This window comes from Lingula anatina, chromosome 4, assembly GCF_051362555.1.
Source record: "Lingula anatina isolate TDL-2025a chromosome 4, LinAna3.0, whole genome shotgun sequence".
NCBI lineage: Eukaryota > Metazoa > Brachiopoda > Lingulata > Lingulida > Lingulidae > Lingula > Lingula anatina.
Window position 1 is genome coordinate 9,374,292 of NC_141770.1, and position 13,014 is coordinate 9,387,305.

Genomic DNA, 13,014 nt, shown 5'->3' on the forward strand with positions numbered 1-13,014 from the left:
TTAAGCGTGTTATCGCTACTGAGTGAATTCTGAGTTAGGCAAGACTTCGGCCTGTTAACAGGGGCTCGTCATTTTCGATAACAGCAGAAGAATGTCTCTTTTTTCCATAGTGGAAAAGTTGCAGTATAATTCGGCAGTTGCTGTCAACAGTCGAGGAGAGGATGATTTAGTAGTCACATTGGCTATATAAAAACTATTATAAACTATAATTTAGTTCTCTCTCTCTTTTTCTCTCTCTCTATCTAAGAACTGACAAAAAATCGTTAAATATTGGAACTAAATTTGTTAAACGTCCCGTGTTGATGAAAGTAGACAAAATGCAAAATATCAAAATTCAGCGGTTACAAAGTCAAACAGTATGATGTAAAGGGAAGTTCTACCGCTTTGAGTCTGTTGATAAAATATTTAGTTCAAACACCTTTGCACTTTATCTTGGTCCTATAAACAGAGCCTTGTTATAATATTGAACTCAGAGTTTGTGAGTCCCCTCGGCTTGTTGTTGTCACAGTTGTGATTACACACCAGATAAAATCATATAGGCTAGGCAGTGAAGTAAGCCGAAGCTGGCACAGCTAAACAACCAAACATGTAGCCAGCCAGCCAGGTGAATTCGAAGACCTAAATTATGACATGCGCGCGCAGCTCTCTCACAGGTAATTATACTGGCTGGCGCATCCTCTTTCTCGGCCACCGCTGACTGCGTGAGCGAACAGCCCTTACCTAGTGGATGCCACGTTTGTTCGCGACATCCCGAACCAATGAGAGAGCTTGTTTTACAATAGAGCCTCCACACGCTGTTGCACATGGTTCAAAACTGCCCCCATGTCGCCGTCGCTCATCACAACACACAACATCGAGAGCCACGATCGGAGACAGTTGTGAAGCGACAGGAGGAGTTAGAGAAATTCGGAGGTGGACGACACGGGGACATAGTACGCGACGCAGCACCTTTATCTACGCACGTCGCCGCCACCCATCGCCAAATAATGGCGTGTAACTACTTGGTTGTGATATTTTGTGCCACGGCAGGGAAACAAGGGGAAGAGTTAGGGACGGACGAAGAACAGATTGTTTTGATTGTCTACCTATTGCTGGACATATCTAACAATCGGGTAAGTACCTTGAGTTCGGACTGAATCCCACGGGACTGGCCTCGCATATGTTACGATCTGTCACAAAGTCACGACCTCGTATAGTCTTAGGTGAAATACCGGTTTTACGTTTGTTGATCTCCCATTATAAAAGGTACACACAAAAGTTAAACACTACTGGCTATTCCTCGGCATCCGTGTAAATATAATACAGTTAAATATTTTCGCAGTTAAGCCACACGATGGCAAACACGCTGAATGGCTTAGATCACCTTTCATATGAATTTAGATACCGTGTTCGGGATGAGACAAGTAAAAGAGGTCAACGTTTTTTTACGGTCGTAATATAGGTGCATGTTTCTATCTACAGTGTAGATGACACACCTTGAGTTAGTCAGTGTCATAGCGTCTCCTATTTTAACCTGAAATTTCTTTTCCTCTGTGTGTATTGCATACGTGCTACTGTACAGGTGGGGTTTCCTGGGCCTAGAATTTGTCTCTTAAACAAGACTGTCCTTCTGTCCTTTTTTAACATTCTTTGCTATTTAATGAATATTATCCCATCCCTTGATATGAACATGTACCGTTTTGCAGTCGGTCGTTAAGGTTTCTTAAACGTGCAAAAATGTCGCTTAAATAACGATGTCCCCTTAAAAGTGTCACATGTTTTATACAAGGTACCTTAATGTGAAATCGTGTCATTTTAAACTGGGGACATCAGTCCCTTGTAGTTTGTCACTTTAACTGAGTAAATGACTCTCATAAAGCTCTCTTAAAGCTCTTAAAGCTCATCTCTCGCGATCAACAGGTGGTTTTAAATGACCATTTCCTTTTAACTTTAACTTAAAACAGATAAAAAAATGCTTTTCTCTTCAACAGGTGGTTTCTCTCCAACACCAGTATGTCCGGCCGCAGGTGGACGACATTTCAGAGACAGTCCTCACTGAGGAATGCAAGACAGAAATAGATCTTAACGAAGACAGCATCAGGAACGCTCAGCCCTTAGAGCAAGTCCTTGACGAGGTAAGAATGCACCCTGTCGGACAAACGTCTAATTATTTAATGTAAATTTATTCAGTGGTCCTGAGTCTCATGTCATTGTAGGTCCAGCTGTTAAACGTATGTGTGCAATTTGTGATGGGTGTTTTACATTAATGGCTACAGATACTATTTTTTATGTAGATGACTTGTGTTTCATGCAGTATCAGTTATATTTATTCAATCGACCTGACTGTGTGGATTTATTTGTCGCGTGCAACATTTTCTTGTGATAAAGGGCCACTTGATTACGATGATTCTTACGAAAAAATATTTATGGTGTTATTGCAGAAATAGTGCAGTCCAAGGTGACGTGGCGTATTTTAATTCCCATGCTTTGTCAAACTTGTCCTGTAATATTTATGATTCGTTTATAATTTTCATAGTGATTTAACTGATAGTGAGACTGGGTGCATAGCACATTAAAAACTCAGCAAAATTGAATATCTCGCGCTTAAATATATGCGTGTGTTCCATATACTTAAATGGGACTTCATTCCCCGTCCTAGATGGCACAGTTGATACATATTTGTGTCGGTGCTTAGCACGCATCGGTTACTCATTACAATGAGTTAAGGCTGCACGCTTTTTCAACCTTTTAAGTTGTTTGGTGTGGTGTGCCCTCTCCCATTGTGCACTCTCAATGGCGGAATGTTGCCTCAGAAAGCAGAAAGATTGTCAAGTGTTACAGCTGATACGAAGACCGACTTTTAGAGAGGGGTCGTAAAACGCGGCCCGGTACAAACCCAGACATTGTGTTGCTGTTTCAAGTGCAAACGAGGTGTTATCGTCAAGTGTGATCGTAAATGCTTAGCGCGACCAAGTCGTCCAAATACGCTCTACGCACAATATACATTTATTCCTGTTTAGCATTTATAATGTATATTACTCATATGTATATTCTGGTGCTCTGCCTGAAGGTAGCTGAATAATTCATGCAGCGAAAGTCGTCCACGTTTACTTAGATTGTGTGATTTTTCTAGTCGCATATTACACGCTGAGTGGCTGTTTTATCTTTGTTATTACGTTCGTACTTTTATAAGGAAGATTCCAATACGAATCACACGTCTACTTTAATTCCTGTCTAACGTTAGCGCTATACATTACTCATATGCAAAATCCAGGGTCGTTTTGCCTTTGGGAAACTGATGGCTATCACCAAGCTGGGCCGTCCACATATGAAGAGGCCCACTTTCAGTCCGCTTTCACGCTGAGACTATATATCCCTCATATATTAACTCGAGGGACAATTTCCACAGGTAGTTACAATATAATGTCCTGGATTCCAAATAGGCTTATTACCACTCGCCACTTATTGTCCGGTCTCTGGGGGTGATTTTCCTGAACAACAGGTAGCTTCTGTATTGGAAACTCGGAAAGAAGAGTCTTCCCAATAAAAAGCACGGCACGAATTGTAGAATAGGTTATCAGTTTATTGCCTTAATTGAAATTGTCTTATGTAAAATCATTGATATAGAAAAAGTTATTTGGAGAAAAAATATGGATGAAAACGTACTTAAGAATTTCGTACATTTAAATATGAAAGTAAAGTTCTAGCAAATGTCACTTCGTGATGAACTAGAAACCAGCACTTTAAATGTTCTTTCCTTGGTTGAGTAGCTTGGCTAAAGGAGATATACACACCGATTAATATAACTCGCGTTCTCAGGTGGCCAAGCGTTTCAGCAGCTCAACGACGCGACTGGGTTCATTTATGTAGGTCATTTGAGATTCCGTCAGATTAGAGCCACTAAGAAAGGTGTACAACAAGAAGACGATCCTTCGCCGAAGTGCAACGCATCTTTGTTTACTTTAGATTGACCACGGCTCTCAGACGATCCAGGTGTAAAAATGGCGGTCCTTTTCAAAGACTTAATTAAGGGCCCCTTTTCATTGTACACAAGGCTTGGATGCCAGGCCTCAAGTGCTTTGACTTGACGAAACCAGTGTCCACTCAATAATTAGAGAAAAATAGAACTAATTAGCGGCTGACTCAGGTATCTTGATCGATGATAATGAGGATGAAGATCACAGACAGACATCCCTTGTGTTAATGTGGGCCGGTGTCTCTATTACCATTACTCATGTTCGTTATCAGATCTATTTCAACGTCCCATTGTTGGTCTGTATTACAGGGTGCATAGTTGAGCCTTTATTTTATGGTTGTCTGGTAAATTATGCATTGTTTTTTACCCTGCTTAAAGACATCACCGACTCGCCACCTGGTTAGATAGACCAGCGCTCTCTCTGATAAGAGAATATAAAGAATAACGTGTAGCCATATTTGCACGAAATGAAAAACCAGTTTTTAAATGTCACAGTTGTGTGACAAATGTGGCCGAATATGTCTCGAGTTTACATCTGAAAATGTAAGGATTGGATAACAGCACGTTTCAGTTATAGAAGATATTCAGCCAAGTCGATTTTATACTCTAACACTGAAAGTATTTATGACGCGATAGAGACTATGTATCAACATATTGTCTAAGGACCCGTTTGTGGTTTCTGCACACACCTCGCACTGTACAAAAATAGATATGGCTTCTCCGTTCGGTGTAAGTTTCAGTGCATAAATGGAAGTCTCATAAATGTGACAGTTCACGTGTAAGACCCGTACCTTGCCTCATCAGTCAGTCACTCATATCTTAAAACTCCCACGATTACGACAAGCGACAATTATAAATGGACAATGGGTGACGGCATTCTCCAGGTGACGGATACATGTCACGTGTCACATGGCACCACTGACTGGGGTGACACTGACAGAAGTTTGTTTTAAACTTTACATTTGTTCGAAATGGACATTTGATACTTTATCTTCCCCTTCCCCTCTTCCAAAAGCCGCTCGATCACTTTAAAAAACAACAGTACTTGATTCAAATCACTGCAATCGAAGGTTTTGAATAACAATGATAATCTCTCACTTCAGTGTATCTTTATTTTCATCACATGTTCACTTTGCCACGTCAAAAGGATTCCACATGGTTTCTGAAAACCTGTTGAAAACTAGATAAAAATGATAATAAAAAATATTATATTATATATAGATTTGCAATATTATTCATACGTTTTGACAACTTATGCATTATTTAATATAGCATCATAATGTGCCCGTTGAATTACTGCATCATAATTTCTCTTTTCAGTTCAAGGGTAATTATGTCCAGACAGGTAAAACAGCCTTACTGTATCCACATATGTAAACAAACTTTCTGGTTAAGCACTAGAATCTACATTGAACTGTCTTGCCATCAGTTTTTTAAAAATATGTTCGTTTTCATTTTTTTGCAGTTCGACCGGTTTATCAAGACAAAAGGCTGTCACCCGGAATCAGGAGGGAACAGTTTCACTTTCGTTTGTGACGGACAGCTGCATTTTCGCCTCAGTCTTCACCCAGAAGCGTGCAATAAAAACATTACTCTCCCAGACTATTTCTACCGTTTCTATGACTTAAGGAAAGAATTTAAGACCTTCTACAAGACGGAGAATATCAATGGAATCAAGGACATGCTTGAATGTATCCTTTTTTGTTTTGAAATTGCCATTTTATTTTTGCTGTTCAAGGTTGCATCCTGTGCAAAAATCACAAAATATAAGGTAAGGCCTTTAAACCTGATGGAAAGATATCTAAACTTTACAAACAGAAAATGTCATTTTATATGTATCGTATTGTTTTTACATCTGTAAAGCTAACTCAAGATTTATGGTTATGCACGAAATTGCCATCTAAGATTTTCAAATCTGCGCTTGAGTTAACGTGTTGCATGTTAAAGTGCATGTGCATATATGGTATCTGAAAATTTCATGGAGTCAGCTTAAACACACCCTGTCCTAAAGTCGTGATGTATGCATTTGGGATTTTATAATTGCTACACCCATATGAAGCTGACAACTTTCAAAATACTGTATTATTTAGAACCAGCTGCTGCAACAGGCGACGTTTTAAAAGGTAGGCTCATTGCTACATAATTCATTTACAAAATAGAAAAAAAGAGCAACGCGACAGCCATCATCTTGCAAATCCCACATACAACCCTGCGGTCTTTTCAAAGTGCACAAATGCGGACCCATTCTTTATGTGTGAGGACCCAAATATGGATATTGAACGGAAATCCCATACTACATACTGGTATATTCACCATCCGTTTTTAAGGCCCCAACGGTGCCACCTATGAGGAGTCGGGCCCCGAATAAGAATATTGTAACCTTGAATAGGATGTGGGTTCTTTAACGACGAATGCTGCGAACCAGCAATGATAATTTGATGGCGGACGTCGTCGTTTATAAATATGAATATTCAGCTGTCGTCCTCGACATTTTCAAAAACTGGATGCAGAATTGAAATGACACGGCCGAAGCGGCATTATCATAAGTTATCATTTCTAAATGTAACTGATGACGTTTGGGGAAGTTCTTCTTTCTATTTTTTATTGGGTGCAGCGACCATTGTCAAATGGACCTACATTTAAGCAGAATTATTCATATGCAGAATGCCCATAAGTTGACTTATGTGATCTTTACTAGTACATATAAGGGTTTGCAAGTGGATAAAATGTTTTTTTTTCGTTGAATCTATTGCTCTGTGGTTTTTTTTATCCGAAAGAGGTAAAATACAGTGCTTCTTCTTCTCTGGGAGATTTGACGAGAATGGACTATTTTCCTTAATGATTCCCTGAAATATGATGTCTTTAAATGGACAACAAAATTTTATGTATCAATTCTTTAACAAAATGGTCTTCTCAGTGAAACAGCACTGTCACTAGAGAGCATAAAAACAATTCGGGGCATGCCTTAATAATTTGCATAAACCTTAAATGGACGTCTACATAACAAAATACATGACTCTAAAGCCGAGAAATGGCACACGAGCCATTTCAGGCCTATTAAGGAATAGCTATGTACATATCCCTCAAAAGGTCTTTCTGTTAAATAGCTGTGTTGCCAGCGTGCATTTTGCTGTATCCTAGGAATGGTGAAAATACGGGTAAATTAATCATATCCTTGTCATATCCGCAGAGAACAGAATCAATAGACTCTAGGATTGCTATATTATTGTTGCCGTGAGATTCACATCCTGGGAGAAGTGGATATTTACACGCACGCTTGTGAAAGAGGGCGCGGTGGCAGCATGTGACCGGCGCTTATTTAATGCCCTCTACCAGGGTGGCAGATATAATAATAATAATAATAATAATAATAATAATAATAATTTTTTATTGAGCCCTAAAATGTTTCAGTACATTTTGCAGGCCCTCTAAACTACTTGTGTTATACATACATGTAATATATATCTAGACCTATTATCCCACTTATGTGATATAACAGGGAAATCTTTAAAAAGCCAGAGAACCATATGACCTTGTGAAAAACCAATCTGTCGCCGTGGTAGAGGGTATTTATTTAACACAGATGGTCTATGATGATGAGGGGGGGGGGGCTTTTTTCCTGAATGATTCCTAGGAATATAGATAGTCTATTATCAAATCTATTCATTCGATATTGTCCAATTTGGTGCCTTGAAATATGAAAACTTGAATTAGACTAGAGCGGAGTTCTGTTTTAAAAGGGTTAGGGGTGAATCTGACTTATTGTGTTATGTCGTAATCTAAGCATGCTAAGGTTTAAGTTGGGTTCTTCTAAACACAAGCTGAAATTATGAACGTCTGTAGTGGGAGAGAGTCGATACATACCATCAGGGGACTGGATAAGGCGTTTGACTTTGGATCGTTCTGCGTTAAAAGTATTTATTTCAAGGCTAAACATATCACTGAATTGCGTTTAACTTATCTGCGGATTTTTTCAGTTGTTATCCAAATGGTATGTACTTTAGGCCTATGAAATTGCAAAGAATGTGATAAAAAAAGGTGTCAGGGACTTGTTGCATGATGGTCTTGTTTAAAAGCATGACGGGGGAACCTAAATCTCATATCTATGGAAATTCATGTACATAATGGCTTTGCAAGGGAAGTAAAACAAGGCAGATTACTTCACTCGCGCTAAAAGTGATGTATCTTTTGCATCTCTCTAGGCTAGCTCTTCTTCAATCTTTTATCATACAACATCATTTGAAGATTATCTGCTTGAATTTTGCATGAAAACATCCATTTTCTCGAACTGATACGCCGTCATGATATGCTATCTTTCCTGGTCTCTGTTATGGCTAAAGAAAGGGGTCAATGGAAAATGTCCCCGTAAAGTGGACAATGTATCTCTAATGCTTTTAGTTCAATATTCCCTTGTCTTTTTCATGTTATTTTCATGGGAACATCACGTTGCCATAAATAATCTATTTACACTGTTGTCATTGGATTTAAAGCTGTGGCGAGTGGCGAGTCCAACAGTGAGCTTATCACAGTTCTAATGTACAGTGATTTTAGGCTAAGAATTTGCTTCTTTATATTTAAAAAATACATTTCACGTTTTTTAAGTCTGCCATACTTGACAAGACAGAAATTTGGTAAAATACCCATGTGATGATATCTTTGCAAACATTTCCGATAATGAAGTCGTAACTTTTCCCTTACTAAACTTTGCCAGCAATTGAGTTTATCATAATGTCTAACCATTAGGATCTTTGGAGAATAAAAGTTCTTCCTTTTATTTGACGTTGCCATGACGTTTTCCCCCCTCATCACACAGGTATATGTATCAGAACTGAGGAAAGCAGACGTACCGTAACGTGCATTTTAGCATTACACGTGAAATAATTACGTCCCGAATTACGCACTGTAACGTCTTTGATTATTTTTCTGTTTAGTGGCAGATATGAAATAAAAAAACAATCGGTTAATTCAGTGTCTCCCACCGCAGTAGCTCCTCGTAATGGAACGCATTAATGGAATGTTACATGTTTCACTTCATAACGGTCTAGAAGTGCTGTGTATTTGTTACCGAAACGTAATTCGAAAGGAATATCCTCAGCCTATGTAACTGATATACGAACAAGGTCCTCGTGTAATGATAAAAAGATTGAGCGGGTTATTCCATTTTTGCGTGCGAACACCCGAGACAGTTGCAAAACAGTCTGAAGACTGTCAGGACTTGAAAATTAATTTTCGTTGGGATCAATGTACATATTTTTCTTTTTTGACGGATAGACGTCGTCTGTCTCCGATATAGCCTTAAATCATCCAACGCTTTCTTGTAAATAGTGGTTTGTTCTGTTTACCCCAGTCTAGAATAAATACTTCTGGAAAATAAATATATACATAGATTAATGAATAAACGAAGAAATAGTTGAACAAATAAATAGTTAAGGAATTGTACAGGTAAATAAATTGATTTAATAATGACAATAAGGGAATCACCCCCCCCCCCCCCCTTAACACATTCTATGTCTTTAACTCTCTTTCCTCCCGCCTTTCCTCTATTGCTGAATATTTCTCTCCAACGGGACACTTGATTGTCGGTTCACGTCTAGATAATTTGAAATACAATTATCGTTAATAATTTGATATTTGCGGCAAACGGATATTCATACGTTATCTCGGTCTCGTGAATTATATCTTACATCCTTCATTTCTAGAACATGCAATCAGCATTATCCCGTGATTAGACGCTACATCTTTTCCATAATAGGTCTGAGTAAGACAGAAACTTATCATCTTCACCTGAAATATCCGGTTGATGTAAGACTTATCATACCTTATATACAGTCCAAGTGACTTATGTAGGTTTAAGCAGCAAAATAAACACAAAGGTAAAAAATAAGTAATGCATTTATCTTTCTTAGAACACAAACTGGATCAGACAATGAAAATGTTTTTTATGATTACCTTGAATATTAACCATTTTGATAAAATGCAAAACACCTGCTTGCAAGCAAACGGGGGCCTCATGAAATGGGCTTCATGGAAGCAGGGCGTATGTCTTCTCTATCTTGCTCACTAGCTTAGGGTGAATAAAAAAACATGATCTTGCTTTTTTTTTTTGCAAAATTTTCTCCGCCAAGGTGATACAGCTGTGTAGAAGTTACAACAAACATGCCATTGTAATGTGCAGATAGTTAGATGCGGAGAGATATCATGTTATAGACCCGCCCTGGCCTCAGCTACCATCCCCAGCTTTGACAACAAAAGAATAAAAAAACACACTGCGTAAACAAACGGCAACTCATTGGTAATAACCCGTATACACCCCACTTATATTTATCATATCCTTCAAATTGAGTTTCAAATGGCTCATTATTGATACACTTCCCACTGTTGTCTTACACAGGCACCCTTTTGTTTTATGGGAAGGATGGCAAGGTGCTTGGCCAGTTTATACAGGCTGTTTATTATACTGGCCGTCATCACATGCCTGTCACAGCTGTCGGTGTGGTTTACTGAATTTATGGTCATTTTTCTTTCCTTAGGGTCGGTCTGTATATGTAAACGTATTGATAGTAGTAGTGGTCTCAGCTGTAGCTTCCTGGGTCTGTTGTTTATCGGGTTGGGAGGGCCATTAAGATCAAAATCAACGACAAAAGTTGTTCCAATTTGGAAAATATTTCGTAAAGAGTATTTCAATATAGAGGATTAATGTTGGCAGATAATTATTTGGCTTTGAAAAGAATCAAAAATAGACAATTGTGACTAGTCTTTTGTCCATTTTTTTTCATTTTTACTGTACTCAAGGCTTAATACTGTCCTTCACGCGATATTCATTTTTTGTGTCTTTCATATACAACTATAGATTGATAAAAACATGCAACAGGTTGGCCATTATCTTTGTAAAACAGACACGGCAAACGTCTGTCCTGAACCAAATATAAAGACGGGGACCTTAGCTATCGTACAACGTTTATTTTTACTTTAACCTAGAAATGTGATAATGTACATTGCTAAATAGCTGGGTGTAAATGACAACGCCATCAAAACGCTGCCTATTTTTTGTCACCCTTTCCGGTATTGTTGACCTTGTTTCACCCTTTTTGGCCAGTGACCGTAACTTTATGAACGATTAATTTTGTTTACCATGTCAGATATTTTGCTTAAATGACATATTTTGACTTATAAACCAGGAAAGAAAGACTAGTTTATTGACACAATATATATCAATGTCTGTTTATCTGTTATTTTTACGAGATCATTCATCATCAACCACAGCAATGAGGAAGATGTCAGATGACTCGTGCTGTAATTTTACCAATTAAGTATAGTCTACTTTTGACTTTTTGTTCACTTGATTGTAGCCAGTTTATTTGATCTGAGACCAAATAAAGAAAATATATAATTAGAGAAGTCTCAGAGATTTCCTTTGCACACTAAGGGGGCGGTGGCCCTTTTTTTCCAAACAAAGAACATTTGAGGAAAAAAAACGACTTGTTTATTTCATTTTTCAACCAACCGCGTTGCGTGTTACATGTCCGCTCGGAACAGTTTTGGTGATTCAAAAATCCACATTTTCATAATAGATGATCGTGTAGACGTTCTTCATTATAATGAATTCAAAAACGATCTTGTACACTGATAGGGTATATATTTGATTTAACGAACGTGTAGGGTATGTGAAATGGAGAGAGTTACAAGAATGCAGTGAAGGCTCGACTGTATGGCCATTGTGGGGCAAGGTACATTTGATGAAAATGAAAAATGTTTTGACCGCCTTGATCAGCCCACTGCATTGTCTTTTTTTTTTGTCACATCGGTAACGCTCACGCTATTCTATTCTATTCGACTGAACGTAACCTTTGTTTCTGGTAAATTGTTTCATGGGTTCGTATACTGTATGCTATCATGAAATGTCATGTGTTTAGCAAAATTACATTTTTATATTTTTCGTTATAGTAGTACAAGGAATTGTTTACCAAGCCATATTTTTTTTGCAGTGATATTAGTTATACAGTCTCTGCTTAAATTGTACTTCGTTAATCAGCACAAGTCACATTCTTTTTGTATTTTCAATTACTTTATTACTTTATTGGTTAAGATTTGACCCTTTTTTTCACATAGGTTTGCAAACGGCGTCTGATATAGTTTACTTTGGTATGTAAAACTCGCATTTTACTTAAACTGCTGGACCTGCTTGTAGTGGAAGACCACGCCCTCTATCCTCCAGAAACAATTAATGAACGCATCTTTCTGATGATACAGGTGGTTTTTTCCATGCAAGCTGTCCGAATTGATGCACGATGATAATGATCAAAAATACATGATCAAAAACCACATGATCAAAAGGAATATGTGACTATTTTTGTCTTTGATCATTCACACAATAAAACGTCTCTCTCTCATTCTCAGTAATTATTGATAAGAGCAGTTGAATGAATAGCTAATGTCACTTTCCTTTAATTAAGACTCGTGTGTTCACAGTTATTTAACAATAAACACCAAAGAGTCATTCAAAAGATTTTCCTTTCCGGGATGATTGATGGCAATTAGAGCAATTGACCTCGGGTTTGATAATGTCCTTGTACCATTGTGGTCTATTTTAGTTTCATTTGAAACATAACTTGAGTCATTACCATCGAACTCAACATCCGCAGATTTTCCTTTTTTTAAATAATTCATGAATAACGAGAATTTAACTCGCGTCTAATGTCATCGACGTGTAATTTTTTAAACAAAACACACCGAATGTTTAATCAGATCATTTGTTTTGGGCAGTGATTCATAAGTATCGGTTTCAATGAAAAAATATCTGAACAGTCATTCAAAAGTTTCTATGAGATGCTATGAGATAATTACCGTTCACCTATGATACCCATTCCTATCATTTTAACCATTTGTGCCGTAGCCATTGCATACATTTAGTCAGGCTGATTTGGAGCGTTTGTATTTCGACCCTAGATCGATCTAGTGTATTGTTGATTGCATAACTGGATGAGATACCAATGCCAGTGGAGGTTAAATCTCTCTCTCTCTCTCTCTCTCTCTCTCTCTCTCTCTCTCTCTCCATGTTT

General features: G+C 38.0%; 1 protein-coding gene across 2 annotated transcripts in view; it reads left to right on the forward strand.

Annotated features, from left to right (window-relative positions):
* Nucleotides 1-683: 683 nt before the first annotated feature.
* Nucleotides 684-13,014, forward strand: part of LOC106159424 (epithelial splicing regulatory protein 1) — a 31,318-nt gene continuing 18,987 nt past the window's right edge. Inside the window, exons 1-3 of one of the 2 annotated variants that reach the window (XM_013535705.2) lie at nt 684-1,112; nt 1,971-2,114; nt 5,421-5,646. In XM_013535705.2, the coding sequence (XP_013391159.1) occupies nt 804-1,112; nt 1,971-2,114; nt 5,421-5,646 (679 nt within the window). In that variant the 5' untranslated portion in view covers nt 684-803. The remainder of the gene's footprint in view (nt 1,113-1,970; nt 2,115-5,420; nt 5,647-13,014) is intronic. The other variant, XM_013535704.2, reaches the window with a different exon arrangement.